This window comes from Lipophrys pholis (assembly GCF_963383615.2).
Source record: "Lipophrys pholis genome assembly, chromosome: 13".
In the NCBI taxonomy this organism is placed as follows: domain Eukaryota; kingdom Metazoa; phylum Chordata; class Actinopteri; order Blenniiformes; family Blenniidae; genus Lipophrys; species Lipophrys pholis.
In genome coordinates, this window is record NC_137632.1 from 12,094,935 (window position 1) to 12,112,365 (window position 17,431).

General features: G+C 40.2%; 3 protein-coding genes across 3 annotated transcripts; all 3 read right to left on the minus strand.

The window, feature by feature from the left end:
* Positions 1-3,973: 3,973 nt before the first annotated feature.
* On the minus strand, positions 3,974-5,296 carry hoxd9a (homeobox D9a; the record flags this gene model as incomplete). The annotated part of the gene is given in 3 exon segments (XM_080477988.1): positions 3,974-4,218; positions 4,650-5,220; positions 5,222-5,296. Coding segments are annotated over 3 exon segments (891 nt in total).
* Positions 5,297-6,729: 1,433 nt separating this feature from the next.
* Positions 6,730-9,045, minus strand: hoxd10a (homeobox D10a). Its single transcript, XM_080477987.1, has 2 exons — positions 8,223-9,045; positions 6,730-7,461 (listed from the first exon to the last, which is right to left on the minus strand). Exons 1-2 carry the CDS (start codon positions 8,971-8,973, stop codon positions 7,187-7,189), a joined length of 1,026 nt encoding a protein of 341 aa, XP_080334113.1. The 5' UTR covers positions 8,974-9,045; the 3' UTR covers positions 6,730-7,186.
* Positions 9,046-11,910: 2,865 nt separating this feature from the next.
* On the minus strand, positions 11,911-14,732 carry hoxd11a (homeobox D11a). Its single transcript, XM_080477786.1, has 2 exons — positions 14,047-14,732; positions 11,911-13,335 (listed from the first exon to the last, which is right to left on the minus strand). Exons 1-2 carry the CDS (start codon positions 14,645-14,647, stop codon positions 13,100-13,102), a joined length of 837 nt encoding a protein of 278 aa, XP_080333912.1. The 5' UTR covers positions 14,648-14,732; the 3' UTR covers positions 11,911-13,099.
* Between the last annotated feature and the right edge of the window lie 2,699 nt (positions 14,733-17,431).

Consider the following 17,431-nt stretch of genomic DNA (forward strand, 5'->3'; position numbering starts at 1 on the left):
CAATAAAATACATTTCCCCTCTATATTCTAAATTCCTTACTGAGATGAATCCATGCATGCACAGTGCGGGGGTGTGTGTTTGGTGGACGGGTGAGATTTAATTGCAGTGGTGTAGGCTAATGGGCTACACACAGCTGCAACGTTGTTAAACACCTAAAAGACTAATAAAGAAGTGACAACCGCAGCAGGCCTGAGAGGAGTACGTCTCCATGTATCCGTTTGTTTCATCAGCTGTTCTTTCTCCTTGGTTTGTCTAAAGATTGTCCAACTTAACCAGGTTGAAATCAAAAGGAGAAATAATCCTCGATGGATAATATGAACAATTAAGCCAAATAATTAATGTGAAAAATATGTGTGATGTGAATGTGTTCAGGTTTGATTTGTAATCCCTTAAATTAGAAAATCTTTATTCAACACTGCAGCTTAAGATAGAGGCCAAAGTTTTTTAAAAGCTCTGATCAAAGATTTTCATCCACAACACATCATTGAAATGTACATGACTACACATCGAATAGAGGTATTGACTTTTTAAGCTGCACATTTTCAATTCACCAGTTAGTGGACGCTGAACACACACGTCAACACACCGCAGTGTGTCACTGACGGGTGAAAAGGCGACATTATGTGTAAATCCGCAGTGTTACCATGAATCCCTCCGCAGGCTCTTGCTCCCATATAAACACACTGTGGTGCGTTCAGGTACCGCACGTCACGACGCATTTAAGAATACAGAACCCCTTCTGTCGACACAGGACCAATGTATCTAAATGAAAAGCCAACACATGCTGGTCCTGTGTAAATACTGTGTTTATTTGACAAAAGAAAGGTGATCTGGTTATTGTGATCTTTTTTTTTTAAACACTAGAAAAAAGTTGCTTGGTATATTAAGCAACTTTTCTCAAAAAGCATTTATTATTACCAGTAACAGTAGCAGATTGAAAATAATGTCATCATACTGTGTGTATACTACTGTCACTCACTCACACACGCGCACACACACACACACACACACACACACACACACACACACACACACACGCACACGCACACACACACACACACACACGCACACGCACACACACACACACACACACACACACACACACACACACACACACACACACACACACCAAGGGTGTGACAAAGGGCAGAGTTGGGGAAAAAAATGTTTGGAAATGTAGAAAGAGCACATCCGCGGGTCTAACATGACAACATGACTGCAGCTAATGGCGAGACTGAAATAGATGACCTTCCACTCATGGTCCAAGAGCACATGATCCTTTTGAAGCGGCACAGTGAGAAGGACTGCATGGAGATTTACAGTGTCATGTCGCGGTTTAAACAACGTACAGTCAGTCTTCCCTTATAACTGAAACATGAAAGCTCAAGATGTTTTCATCAAACTTCAGGTTCATACGTCTCTAGACTGATTATCCCCCTTATAATGTAATATTAGTAAAATATTTCTACTTTGCCGTTGACTGCAGCACTGGATACAACAGGCCGCAAAGGCCTATACAATGAATGTAATCTGATTATACACGTCTCATTATTGAAGGAAAAGGTGTAAATGTCATATCGACATCCTCACTCGCTCGATTATCTGAGCATTAGTCAATATCAAACAAGCAGCGCGATGCATCGACATGTCAGACCCGCACGGAAACATTCCGTATTTTCCAATAATTACAAATATTTGGATCCTTCCTGAGCTCTGAACAGCCGCCGGCGGCTCTCAGTGTCTGGAAACTTAAAGCAAGTGGGAGCGATCCTGACAAGCGCAACTTTTAATGGTGATGAGTAAAGTAATGTTCATGTTATCTCAACAGGAAAGAAACACATACTGGTACATCTTACGGTTATCTCTCCTGTTATACCCCCTCCGCAGACGGAACTAAACCACACCAGCCAGAGGAAAATGCAAGATTTATTGAGCTTTCGCCAACTATGTCCAATTATAGGTTAAACCTCGTGTAAGACAACTAATAGGTCGTTTTGTGTTGCTAAAATTGATTCATGTTTAACTTTTCCTTTAGTAGTTATTGTGCGTAATTGCTACATATTTCAAAAACATTATGCTGCAGTTTTGTTTATTGTATAGATGTTTGTCAGGTCACGTCTGCGATTGAAGGAAAAGACAATAAGTTCTAGAAATTTGATCGTAAAACAAATCGGATGTGACTCATTCTTAGTTTGGTTAATTTAGATTCTAAATTCTAGAGCTAATGCCAACATTTTATTTTAATTTTATTTTCACATTTTGAAGCTGGAGAAGCGTCAAGCTGCAGAATACTTTGTGCATTAAATGCGTCACTAAACCAATTTGATGAAGTTCAGAGGAGGATATGGGGAATTCCATCCCTGGAACCATAAATGTTTCTGTTGTTGTTTGCAGGCTTCACCAGCTGTGACCCTCTGCAGGCATTTATCCATACTAAAGTTGGGGAAACGTGGTAGCAAACACAGATACGTGGGAGCCTGAAGTGGTAGATTTTGAAATTGCAACAGGTTTTTCAAAATAGACGTTATATACGTCTATACAACTTAGGTTGAAGTGGTCATGCTGCTTTAAAAAATGTTTATCAAGACCGATGTTTATCTTGTTAATCAGGAATATATGATTAATAGTGTAAACACAAGTTGACTACACGCTGCTCCAAAAGGAACTCAAAGAACAACGTCGCCCTCTAGTGCTTCCACTTATATCTGGAAAAGCTTCATTGAAGGATAAACTATCTTCAGAACTGTGTCTTCCAGGGGTTTTCTCTCCGTTTTAATAGACCATTACAATTTAAAAAGATAATCAAGTTTCAGAGCAATATAATAAAATAAAATCTCAAAGCATTTCACCCTGACATTCTCACCGCCTGCCTGCAGGGTAAAGATTGCAACACGATGACTTTTAACATTTCAATCCAAATAATAGACTCCACCGCACACCAGTCAAAGTTAAGTTTTTTTCCCATCGGTGGGAATGCAGTTGATGAATAAACGTGACCATTAAGGTGGGGGGTGATTTCCTCTGAAACAATTCATCGACCAGACACCCTGTGGAAAAGTGTCTACGTTCTGTTTGTCAGCAACAGACGCAAACGCCCAAGAAAAGGAGCTTTTTCAAAGGAGAGAGTAATTACTGGCCAGTCCCATAAACTAATTTAGGCCAGACGTCTAGCCATTTCTATAGCTTTATTGGGCCGCGTTTCTTCCTGCTCTAAAGTAATTGTTCGTACAAGTTGGACAATAAATTGGAAATCCGCCGCAACACCTCTCCCAATCGTAAACACTTTATTACTTGTAATTCTACGCTGAAAAGAACTGAATTTAACATTGGTCTAGTGAGCTCGTCGGGTTTAAAAAAGCTGAATCTATCCATCTAAATTGAAAGACAATTTCCTAAAATCCATTTCTTAGACGTTGACTAGTCGGATTAAAGTTAAAGAGATGTGCTGGATTTTTTAAAATGCGTAGCTCTGCGCCAAATACGTGTAAAAGATACCAGTTGTGCAATGCGTTAAATAAAGAAAACGTGTATTTATTATAGTTTGAACTGAAGAGGACATTTTGCTTTTTGTCGTAACATGATTTGGACAAAAGGGGACTGACACAACCAGAATTTGGATTAATTACATGTTAAAAATGATTTATAAACAACTCCAAGTTTTAATAGCTATAAAAGCACTACATATAGGCACGTTTCCTGCTGTATGAACAGTTCGTGTAAAAAATAAAAACAATATTAAGACGACTGAGAACATTATTCGACGGATCCCGTATTTGTCTCAACCAGAGAAATTCCTGTATACACATATAGCCAATATGTTACGACACTGATACGCAAAGAAGATTCTACAAAAAAAAAAAAAAAAAAAAAAAAAAAAAAATCAAATGGCTATGCTGACGCTATACCAAAATGAAATTGTTCAGATGGCTTCTTTGATTTTTTTTTTCTTCTCCTTAAGAAAAAGCTGTGATTTTATAGCAGGTCCTTGGTGCTCCTCTCCCGGTTCATCTTCTTCATTTTCATCCTCCTGTTCTGGAACCAGATCTTCACTTGTCTCTCCGTTAAACTGAGAATGCGGGCGACTTCATACCGTCGGTCTCTGGTCAGATACATGTTGTAGAGAAACTCCTTCTCCAGCTCTAAAGTCTGATATTTTGTGTAGGGGCATCGCTTCTTTCTTGTTGAGCGTGCGTGGATCCAGTTGGCTGCAGGGTTGCCTGAAAAGCACAGGAGATATGGATTAGACCTTTAGAACTAAAATTACTGCAAACATCTGTGATATAACCAAAGGTTGCAATATAAAGATCAGGGATTCAAAGACTACATTAGAGATGTTTAATTTGACAGACAAAGGAGACTGATTCTATTGCAGGTTTGTGTGTTGAGAGAAAATAAATCATAAAGTCTCTTCAGTACAATCTTATCGAAAACTGCAATATCTATTTTGGGTGTCTCGTGGCATAAACAGTTGGATTCTTGCAATAACCCTTCCAGGACGGTTTTCTTTTTTCCTTTTTTTTCCTTTCCTTTTCTGAGGCACGGTATAGTACGAGACACTTTTATAGGTTAGTAAAACCTCCAGTTTTACGCACCCAGCTCGTACAGTTCTCGGGGTTGTAAATCAGCAGCGGCTATTTCGTTTACTTACTTGGGTCAAGTTGTTGTTGTTTCTCGTCTTTGGACTCACTGTGGTTTGAAAGCTCACTTCCACTGAGCTCCTTGCTCGTCTTCTCCAGACTCTCGGATTCTCCACACGGGAACTCGGCGACGAGCGGCCGCGGCTCCGCGTCCAGCGCGTCGCTCTCCGCCGCTTTGTGCGCCACCACCTCCGGCTTAGTCCCGTACGACCGGCTGCTGGTGGAGTGGAATCCGGGGAACGAAATGTGGTTGGAGATCGGCTCCATCCAGGACCGGACGCCGACATATCTGCCGTCCGAGGCGGGCAGATGCGACTGGTGGTGGTGGTGGTGGTGGACGTACGGATGGTAGATCCCCTGAGGGTGAACCGAGGACCAGGACGAGGAGAAAACCGCGGACTTTGGCGCAAAATTACACGAGGAAAAGTCTGCGTTGTCCCCAGCACCTGACGGCCTCGGGGTCATCGAGTGTGGAGCCTGAATAAAACGAGCCCCGTACACATCCTCCGGCTCCTGCCCCATGATAGCGTCCACATAGCAGTTGCTGAGAGTGCCACTGGAAGACATTTTTGATCTCTTCCTAGTCATATAATAAGCCTTGCACTGTTACGGGAAGCGTCCCTCCATGAACAATCATAGTATTTTTGCTGGCCTGCATCTACAGGGATTGGTTACATGGATCACGTGGTCATATTTACCAATACAGCGAGTAAATCAATCCTGCCCGTGCTTCTCCTCTTTTTTCCTCAGGTTTAATTTCGCTTTTCATTTCACAAATAATAAAAAGCCCCATCTGATGTGACTGGAGGGAGAAAACGATCGCTCGAATAAAACGCATTTCCCCCCTTCTTTTTTTTTTTTTTCTTTTTTTGTGGTTGCAGGACGTTGCAACAATACATGCAGCTCAAAAAAAGAGGAATAAAACACTATACCCCCCACTCAGTCTACCAACACAGATTCAGTGTATTTTAATGCTCGAGAAAACTCTTATAATATCGTCTTGATACCCACAATGCTTGTAAAATGGTTTATAGACTTACAGAGTCCTCGTAAAATAGATGTAATAACATGTTGTAAAATAACAGACGCCATTTCCGTTCACATTGCGCAGTATCCATTGTTAATATTTGGCCAGGAAACGTATTTTCTAGCTTGGTTTAATTTTTTAAGTTGATCCGGAAACCGCAGTTGTGAAATTATTGTATTCATTCAAAGGGGAGTAATAATGTATCAATAAATGTTTTATGGGGTGCGTGTGATTATACATGGCGTCAATAAAATAAAAAGACTTGGTGAAGTCCATCTGTGTATTGCTATCTGAGAGGCGTAATTTAAAAGTAATATCTTCTATATGTTCCTTTTTCGGCGTTACAGGGTTTACATTTTTACACGTTATGAAGTGGATTGTTGATCGAAAAGTCAGATCAGCGGTTTGTTTGTCTATCACAACTCTGAAGATTAAATCTGGGGCAAATTCTCAACATTATCTGTGTTAACTACAAGTAGTCGCTTAAACCTTCTGCATACTCGTCCCAGACGTATTTTGGACCATGAGGGTTTACAAACAGGCCTCACGACGAGAGCAAACATCCTCCGTGTATTTGCACTAGTCTGTTGCATTTTTCCTGTAAATTAGAGGATTGAAGGCGACGACAGAGAGAGATTGCATTTGTGTAGTTTTGAGGTTATTTTCTCCAAATTCTTCTCAGTCAATTTTACAAATCACGTCGCTTTTGTCTTACGGGGCTGTGCAATAGTTGAAAAGAGATTCTAGGAAATAAAAAAATAAAAAAATGCTGATTTAAAACTGTAAACAGAATACTGATTATTTTCAAGTTTAATCTCAGAGGCGCATTGAGAAATGTATTTACAGCTTCATTTCAAACACAAGTCAGAACGATTTTCTTAATACTAGAATGCAATAACTAAACATTTAGCTTTTCTTATTTTTCCCACGCCGTTACCATCTTAAATAATATTTTTGGCGTCGAAACGTAATAACACTGCGGATTTCACTAAAACATACAAAAAAAAGGTAATAATTCAGAATACTCTACCACAGACGTTTCAGGACATAAAACACGATTCTTTCACAATATATTTATTGCAAGATACATGCCACAAACATGCAATAGATTCACAGATTAACATCACTTTTTTCCACCACTTTAAAGCCCATAGAAACATCTCGCCATTGAGCAAATGGCTTGCACTTACTGCAAAACAAATGTTGCACGATATATACGACAATGAATGTGCTTTCATGACTGAAATCTAGAGTAACTCATCCATGTCTTTTTGGCAGAGAGGAGGCGAAGGGGCTCCTCTCCAATAATTTAAGACCAAAAAAGTGTTACCCTGTGATGAAACAAACAATCAAAAAGAAGAACAAACAAATACACGACGCCACACTACTTATACTAAGATCAGCATATACAGTCACAGTTTCGTTGAAATTTCAGATCAAAAAGTCCAATGCCACTAAGGCATCAAACTAAACGCGAGAGAAAAAAGTTGAGGACAGCTGAAGCTCTGGCGCATGCAAAGCTCACGAAAAGGTGAGGTTTGAGGTCAGTTCACGGATGCGGTTTTCCCTGTTCATTTTCTTCAGTTTCATCCTGCGGTTTTGAAACCAGATTTTGACCTGCCTGTCGGTCAGGTTGACGCTCCTGCTGATCTCTAGGCGGCGCTCTCGGGTCAGGTACATATTGAACAGAAACTCCTTCTCCAACTCCAAGGTCTGGTGCTTTGTGTAGGGGCACCGTTTCTTTCTGCCACTTTTTGCTGTTAACCAGTTGGTTGTTAACGTGTCACTCTTGCAGTCTGTGGAGATTCAGATCAGAAACACAAACATGTGAGCGACGAAATCAAGCTTGTAAGAAGAAGAAGAGAAAAAAACACACCTCATCTGCTACTTTTGGATTTCACCTCAGGGAAATAACACACAATCTAAACCCTTTCCCTGAATGACTAAAATGCAGGGGATGTTATTAGTCACGTACATGCCACTACTAATAAAGACAAAGATTAAATCAAACCCCAACTGATCAAGACGCACAACAGGAACACATCTTAAAAAAAAAGACTAACCCCAAATTTGTTATTTTTATGGCAACTTAAAATCAATCAACATGCAAATGTTATTTAAATTTTCAAAATCATCATTAAAATCGATTTCAAATACAATTTCTCTGCAATTTTCACCGCAATGAACATTACGCACTAATGTGGTGCATGGGAGTTTTAATTAATAAACTTACCACTTTCACATAGCACAGATGGTAGGATTATTAGTGCAGTTCATGTCAACTTCTGAAAACAGTTCAAAGCCAAATGAAGAAACAGACTGTAAAAAAAAAAATTGTTTGCCAACTTTAAATGTAAATACTTATAAGCGAATGGAGATGCAGGGTGCATGCTGCATGGTAAAACCATTCTCTATTGCCTATTACTGCAACCTGAGAAAGACTCTCATTAAACATTACGACTTTAGGGTTGTTTGTGTTTTATACTTGGTTTTATGATGCTGGAGCTTTCTCAGCACAGCGCCACAAGATAAAAGCTTTCCTTTGTAGCCAACCCACCTTTCCCTTCCTTCTGGAGCAGCTCGGGACTGGACACTGGGGCTTCCAGGGAACAGATTTTTTCCTCCGAGCTGGACTTGGGTTCGGGGCTCTCTGCGGGGACCGGTGTCCTCGTGCTCTCGGGGTTTTGCGGGACGTCCTCGATTTTCTTTTCCACCTCTACAAAATTAGAGGACACCGTGGAGGACTGCGGTTTGGGGGTGACCCGGCTCAGTTGCATCAGGGTCGGGTTCGGACTCGGCGGCAGCTCATGGCAGTAGGTCTCCTGGTGCTTCCCGTTGGCATAAGTTTGGCTCAGTCTGAAGTAGCCCGGCACCGGGATCTCGGGACCGTCCACCGGACACGAGTCGGGGATGACGTTAGAATATGCGGGGACCTCTGGCGAGCTGACTTTCTGCACTCTCTTATCGGAGTACATGCAGCAGTTACTCTCTTCCTTTATGCTCTGTGAAAATGTGCAGTTTGACATCTGACTGGGCGCCTCAATCCTGCAGGGTCTGCTCGGATCAGTCCAGTTATCTATCTGAGGTATGTACGAGTGGACGTTCATGCCCATATTTTGGTGGTTGACCTCCCCTCTTTTGCCAAAAGACGGCAGGAGTCCACAGGTTTGCATTCCGTAAGTTCCCATTTCTGAGCCGGACGGCATGTACATGTTGCTGCTGGAGTAAAAGCTGTCCGTCCTGCACGCGCCAATTAAAGAGTCCACTAGAAACGTGCTGGCCGCAGGAGAGCTACTTGGAAAGGACATTTTTTGGGGCTTAAGTTCTTTAGAGGAGAGAGATGTCCTTTGTAAGCTGACATATCTAGGAAAAACAATCTGTAAGTCAGGATGCCTCCGGACCACATGACAAACCCACCAATGAGATTTGAAAATGGCCTTGAGACGCAGCCTCCTCTTCCCTGCACGCGGCAGCACTGCGGATGCAGACGTGGTCAACAGCGACACCTACAACACGGACTTGAAATTGGTTTTGCAGAGTCGCGCAGGCAGCGAGGAGCATCGCGGGACTTAAAAAAAAAAAAATCATGATCAATAAAAGTGAGACGATTACATTTAAAGACTCTTTGGATCGCACCACAAACGTTTTACCTTCATCTGGGTCACACATATTTGACCACCGGGTCCCTGTTAAATGTTTAATATGAGTAAAATCCTCAAGAATGTAAATGTTTTTTGTTTTTTTTTTGCGTCAGGCTGAAACAGATAGTATGTACAAGTGTGTGTGTGTGTGTGTGTGTGTGTGTGTATGTGTGTGTGTGTGTGTGTGTGTGTGTGTGTGTGTGTGTGTGTGTGTGTGTGTGTGTGTGTGTGTGTGTGTGTGTGTGTGTGTGTGTGTGTGTGTGTGTGTGTGTCAGAACATGAAACGCAGCCTACAAGCAGCACAGGCGACAACTGCAGACTGTTTTCGAAGATGTAAGCAGCATACGGTGTTATTTTTATTCACATTGACCCTCATCAAGGCTCCGAGCCCACCAACGACGGAGCCCACTGTCACTGTGTCTGCACACACCGCTTCAAATACATATTTCCTTCAAAATAAAAAAACATGAGGGATCCATAAAAGTATGCAACCATAAATGTAGTTAACTCTCTTTATTAAAAAGAAGATTTGGTTTCAAGTCTGGGTAATGTTTTTTGCACATTTACGCTATTTTCTTACGTGTTTGTTGTTTAACTAAATCAGCTCTAAAACTTTTGATATCTTCAGCACCGCATAGATTACACGCAAACCCTAGATTTTAATATATTAAACACAAAACAGTGGATAGAATTTGGAATTTGGAGCTAAACACACGCACGAAGGTCAACATTACTATTTAAAAAGATACACGGTTGCTAAAATATGTTCACCTTATTTATACCAAAACAATCATTTATTGCTTTTTAAGATCATAAAACATGGCTTTTCTTGTTTTGCGTATTTTGAAATCGAGCTTTGAAATGGTCCTGTCGAAGGTGGCGATGTGCGGAGTCTGCGGGATAATTTGTTAAGTGCCTCATTGTTTTAGTGTGCAAGGAAGGCAAATGTCTACAAGACAAAGAGAGTAAGTAGAAGCAGACATACAGCCCCTGAAAAGATCCACGATGAAGGGAAAGAAATAGCAAGTTAGACTGAAATAATGACAAAAACGGGCCTTTAAAAAAATACAAAATACACAAATAGTAACTGGAAAAAATACATATTTGTAAATCATCTAAGCTCATTTAAAAAAAAATGAAACAGGTATGTTTGTCTGACATGTGTGGATACTCAGATAGGTTATTTAAAGGCTCTCCGATATTTATAGTTGGTTGTAAACATGTGATATGCAAATCATCGCACCATCAATACATCCAAAAATATACAGTCACGTCCATGAACGCGGGTGTGTTATTTAAAAATATTCAAATCAGACATGAGACACTATGGATTTACTTTTTTCCCTCTTTTGTTTTAATGGTCATGTGTTTAATAATGACACGTGCATGAATTTAACATCGGGATATTTCAATATACTGTGAAAACAAACCATTTACCGTGGGGTTATATTATTGAGGTAAAATCAACAATTAATACATACATACATACATACATACATACATACAAAATATACACACAACGTTGTGGTGAATGATGTCAACAAGGATTTAAAAAAATATATGTTTATGTATAGCTAATGGTCCACGAAAACATTTATTGTTAATAATAATAACAATAATAATAATAATAATAATAATAATAATAATAATAATAATAATAATAATAATAATAATAATAATAATAATAATAATAATAATAATAATAAAGGAACTAGCTGGTATTTTAAACAGGATTGTACATACAATGCAAATAATAGAATTTCAAGCAAAACCATGCATAGCTGGATTTATTCTTTACAAATCACTCATTCTTAGGTCGAGGACTGTATTAAAGTACTTACATTGCTGCTAATTGAAACGAAAGCAAACAGAAAGCATATTCATGTTATTTTTAACAACGCATAATTGATTTTAGCCTGCAGACAAGTATCACTGATCATGGGTTTATACAGTCTGAGAATATTATTTTCTCAAATTTAACAGGACAAAGACAAAGAGCAAAATCATACTGTTGGTGTCCGTGTCACTCTAAACAGGAATAAACTGGACATAAAACTGTGTAACTTGAATAAGAGTCACATCAATACAGAACCAACTAAAGAATGATGTCTATTAAGATTAGCTGTGGTCTCATGGTTCTGAAACTGCTAGTGGCAGGCTTGTGTTAAATCTGGTGATATATGTAGAGGCATTTTGGGGGGATTTTCATCATGAAAACAGAAATTACATTTAGTTGAAAACACATCTCAGTTCGATGGAGCGTGACAAGTAATAATTACAATAGAATATAAACATGCCTGCTGAAGGGATTATTATTCTTCCAGGCTGACTCATTTTCATGCAGGGTAGATGTTAAATTGGCTGAACTCTGCATTTCCACAGGCGACCCAAACTGAAAGTCTGCCCTCATGTGGATACAGCGAGAATCAAAGTGAAATACCCCACACAGTTGGTAATGCAATTTCACTGCAGGACAAGATGACAGCCCAGCTGAACGCTTAATGAAACCTCACTTTTATAATAGCCTTTTTGGGAAATAAATGCATGTGTGATCCATCACAAATGAAATCAGCATGAAGCCGTCTCTAAAGTTCTTTTTTTTTCCTAACATGGGACGCCGAAACAAGAAATTTAATTTTAGCTGCACAGACTTGAACTGGAAAAAAATAAAAAAACACTGCTGCATCATATGAATTATCAATAAAAGTGACTGTTTGTGGGGAAATGTATTTAGTTATCCTCTCCCCTTCCTGGTACGAAAAACAACAGAATGAACTAAAACAGTGCAGTGTGCCATTCAGATGATTTCAATTATCGCAAAGCCAGCCAAGCTGCACATCAGCTGCATTAAAGACGAAAAGGCATTCAGTCAATACTCCTCCATACAGCAGACCTGGATGCGCTCAAGGACATAAAACACTCGTTTTTTGCACTACTAAATAAGATAAACTTGAAACGTACCCATCCTCCATGTGGCGGTCCTCGTTAGAATATATTCCACTGTTATCCAGTAAATACTGACAACACAAGAGCCCCGTGATGCTAAAGTGAGCTAAATATGGATGGGATGAAATCTGTGGAGATCGCTATGCTTTTCTAGCCTGGAGTTAAAGTACTTTAGGACAGGAAGGAGAATCGGTCCTCATGTGGTCTGGGGGTTGGGACACCAAAGTCCAATAGCCCCCTATTTAGACATTTACAGCTACTTTTATTATGCTGTCTAGACGGTTCAAGGTTTAGTAAACAATCCAGCGTTTCAAAGCAAAGGAAATAACGGGACCATACAAGCCTACAAGCGCCAAATCTCTCCATTGACGAATCTTCAAAAAATAAAAAAAATAAAAAATAAAAAAATCCCCTTACGTCTTATGGTATATTTGATTGCGTCCATGTGATCGTTTGAGGGACTGTGGTGCATTTGTCTTTGTTTATCTTATTTCGCATCACGACGTAAAAGTCATGCGTCTTACAAATGTACATACACATGGCAGAATCCTACACATATTCTATTTAACATTTTCAAAGCACAGGTCGCAGTTTGCGGAATTATCTACTGCCAATAACGGGATAATAAGAGAATACAAATAAATAGTTGGAGGAATTATTGCCCCCAAAAAATAAAAAAATATGGCACCTTGAATACCATGATTTTTTTGTCAAATTAATGTTTTAAAAAGATAAATCAAAAATCAAACGTGAGACCAGTCTTACATTTGTAGCTGCTATTTACCCCGTGCGTGTCTGTGGAAGAGTGTGTGTCTATGCGTGTGTGTGAATGTGTGGATGTGAGGCATCAGAATAAAGGATTTCCAGTGAAATACTGAAGGCGATCACGATTCAGCTTTTTCTCCTTCATTCTTCTATTCTGAAACCAAATCTTCACCTGCCGATCAGTCAGGTTTAACATCCTGGACAGCTGAAGTCGCTTCTCTTTGTTAATGTACACGTTGAAGAAAAACTCTCGTTCAAGTTCTCGGATTTGGTATTTGGAGTAGGGACACCTCTTCTTCCTGGACTTGGTGGATGAACCTGTGTGTGGAGGAAAACGTCAGACACAGTTTTGGAAGTGGAGCACCAAATCACAAAATTAAAACTTGAGGTGTCGTTAGCAGGGGCTGCATGTCTACTTGATTGTTTGTTTATTTGTTTGTTGGTGCGTTAAGGCCCCACTCTGTGACACACACACACACGCACGCACGCAAGCACGCGCGCGCGTGCACACACACACACACACACACACACACACACACACACACACACACACACACACACACACACACACACACGTAAAGAGAAACAGCACCGATACATTTTTATTGAAGAAAAAAAAAACATCACATTGCACTGATTTCTATGTAAATGTTGCCCCATGGAGTCTGTTGTAATAAAGGTCTGTATTTCCTCAAAGTATCATTACATCTGCACAGAGTTATAGCTCACAAAAGAAGGACTGACAAACGATTTCTAATTTTATTTAATCTCATATCTGTACGAAACAAATTCAGCAGCTCAGTTTCAGTGGGCTCAGGGAAAGCTTTAACTATGGTTACTTAACTGTTTCCCATTGTAAATACCTTTACAACCGTAAAGTAGATCTTATTGGGATATAAAAGCTTTTGCATGCTTATAAAGAGGCACATAACCCTGGACGGTGGTGGCGGCGGACACTGTGCTGTCCTGACACCCTGATGTCTGAGCTGCACACCTTTGATCCAATACAAACGGAGAAAAGTGTCTTACTTTGTTGGTTGATCTTGTCGCCGCAGTTGGAGGACGAGTCCTCGTCGACGCTCCCGGTCGGGTCAGCGTTGTGCTGCTCCAGTTTGGTTAAAGCCTGGTCGTTATTGGCGGCATCACCAGGAACGGCAGAGTCTGTCTTTTGTTTTGGGGGCTCCGCGTTGGGCTTGTCCGAGTTGGGAGTGTCAAAAAATTGGTCGAAGCCCTGGGGAAGAACCCCATTCCGGCCGACACCGGCAAAGAAATTGCACGGCGAGCTCGTCCCCCCGTGGTGGCCGTACAAGGACTCATTTTTGAATATCACATCCGCCCTGCTGCCCGAGGACTGGATCAAGTCCCGGTGCATTATTTCGTCCGTTGAGTAGTAAGACGCGTAATTGCCCCTGTAGTGCCATTTGGGATGGTCCAGTCCATAATCCCTGAAAGCGACTTCTCGAACAGGTTGGACTTGGGTTATGTTTGGAGAATATGGAAAATTAACCTGACACGAAGTAGTCTGCGGTAAAAAGGAGGAGACTGATGTAAAATCGGGCGTCGAAACGTAATAAGTACAGCTCGGTAAAAACATATTTGACGCACAGCCGCGATCATCGTATTCCGTCATATCTCTTCTTCCCCTTTCCTCTTTGCCACAGAGGAAAGGAATTGGCAGCTTGACTGTGTTAAACTTTGTCCATCTATAGCACCACAGGCGTGTGGAAAGACCCCGCCAGGGAGAAAAAATCGGAAACGTAGGCAGACCTGCAATACATCTTGATCGATTCTTGAGGTAATTGTGTCATGTGATCCAGCTAAGAAATTACCATACATCAATATCAGTCATTAAAAACTGTCCGGAGAAACTCATGTGAGCGCATGCAAGACACTCCATTGGCTCCCTGGCTGCAGAGGGAACTCCTCTCCAGCCTGCTTGCCCTATGGCTCACGGAAAAAAGAAATTTGTGAACCATCGCTGGAATATTTAATTGAAAGCTTTACAGCAACATCATCCTCATCGTGTAATGATGTGTAATGACACCCACACATGCTCTTCGCGTCGGTAAATGAGCGCACTTTGGAGCATGCATTGTGCGTTTGTAGCAACAGTTAGAAAATATCAAAGTTGACCACTTCACTTAATGAAAGGCTTGAAGAGAAAAGCAACAGGGTCACCGTGCCTGCACATGCTGCACAATTAAACCAGAAGCCTCCGGAATTCTACGCGATTCATCAAGTCTGCCTTTATGCGAATAAATTTTAAGCTTCATTGCGTATAATCACTGCGCACTATAATGGTTGGAGCACAATTAAATACACGCAAACAAGAGCCGGAAGGAAATAATTTGAATTCATTGTCAAATGTATGCTTCTGGGCCTGCATCAGGGTGCAAAAAAACCCCAAAAACAATCCAAAAAGCTGAGACACCGTACAACAAATTACAAAACACCTAGAAATGTGCTGTATGGAATATTGTATATATTCAATTACAGAGTAAGCAAACCACGTCAGGTTTGCCTCCACCTTTAAGACACTTTGCACGAAAATGCCAAATGATTGGCTGCCTGTGTTTCATTTTAAAGCTAAATATTCGGTGCAGATGGCGGCGTTTGAAAACAGCCAAATGAAACAGGCCTGCACGGTTTACCATTGTAAAAGTAAATGCAGGCAAAACAAAGAAAAAAAAGGTAACTCAACAAATCCAGAAGTCATTTGCAAGCATGAATCACAAAAGCACATCCCGCATTGCCAAGTCCAAAACAACTGGCTTTGACCGTCTGTGGTCTAGGTGATGTCCACCAAGCATTCGCCAACAAGCCTCTGAAGCCAAATCATTTTATTGCACGAAGGCAGCCATGCTTGCAGTGTTTGTCTCCTTCTCGGTGTGGAAACCAACTTGAAACACTGGCAAACGGACACCTCGCGGTCAAGCCTCCACCAATAATTGAATGTGAGTATATACTTGTGTCTTTTAATATTGTTATTATTTATTTTCACAGTGTGTTTGAATATTTTCTGTTCATTCCTGTTTTTGCTGCACTGATGGCCTAAGCTATGGGTTAAAAAAAAAATACAAAACAAAACAAACAAAGAAATAAATGAAACAGAAAAGAAAGTTAATTTGCAAAGTAAAGCAGCTTCATTTTGAGTGCCAGTAAATTGTGGTTAAGGACGAGGAGATACTTCACAGCTTCCCACGCAGTGTGCCTTTCGCTTAAAGGCAACTCGTTTTATTGTTATTGGGGGTAAAATCAAGCTCACTGGTCCGTTTCTCTGTCTTCAACCTCACTACAATTCAGTGAACTCCCCTCATGCATTTTACCATGTAGATCTGTATTTATGGACGAAAAAGGGCCCCGAAATGCGCGTTTTGAAACAAACTACTTAAGTTAACCCAAAACAAAGGATTGAATTTGCCAAACACTTGCAACTATACTACAAGTGGAACTTTAATTGAAGTGTGAATCTAAAATGCTTAAACTTAAAAAAGGAAAAAGTTGTGACGACTTGTTGCACATCGGTTGATATAAGGGTTAATTTGTGGTTCGACCTTTGATATTATTGATGCAAAATAATACAAAAAACGAGCTATTTATAAAACTATTATTATTATTATTATTATTATTATTATTATTATTATTATTATTATTATTATTATTATTATTATTATTATTATTATATCTACGCACTAAACCATTTCATTAGAATCGCGGCATTACGCATGATCTTGATACACCGTCAAAGTGGCTAACTTCAATATGTATTATTTAAAATTCAACTACAGGATACAAGTTCTGAAGGACCAAAATAATAAAGTAGAAACCGCCTTGTTGCTGAGCCTGTTTTGTTTGCGTATCAAATTAGGCTAAAAGTTTATACTCTCACAAAGACGCACGAGTAACTGCTTCAAAATGGTGTATATTGCTTTAAACAATAATATAAGTGAAAACTGGTTTCTGTACAATCACAAACAACTATTTTTCAGCCCATATATTGGGAAGCTGCAATGCACAGCCTACTAACTTGACCTTAACTTTGTTTGGGCACCCCCACCATCTTTAGAAGCTGGAGCTACGTGAGTCTTTCTGGCAGTAAACCAATCAAACAACAAATACTATAGGAAAACGTTGCGTGTCGAGCGGAGAGAAATTCCATTGTGGGCGTCCAAAATAGCTTTCAGAGCAATTTCAGTCAATGGTCGTGAAACATGTTGCATTGCGTAAAGCAGCAGACCCCAAGAACAGTATGAGAGGCCGTGCAGCCACAGATGCGTCTATAAACACTGCACTAACTTAAATAGTGGAAACACGAGACGCAAGAGAACACGCTTATAAACGATGCATTCCGATAGGATACAAGTGGTCCTTTAAACATATGATAGCCTAGACAAAGCTATGCAAGAATCCTTAA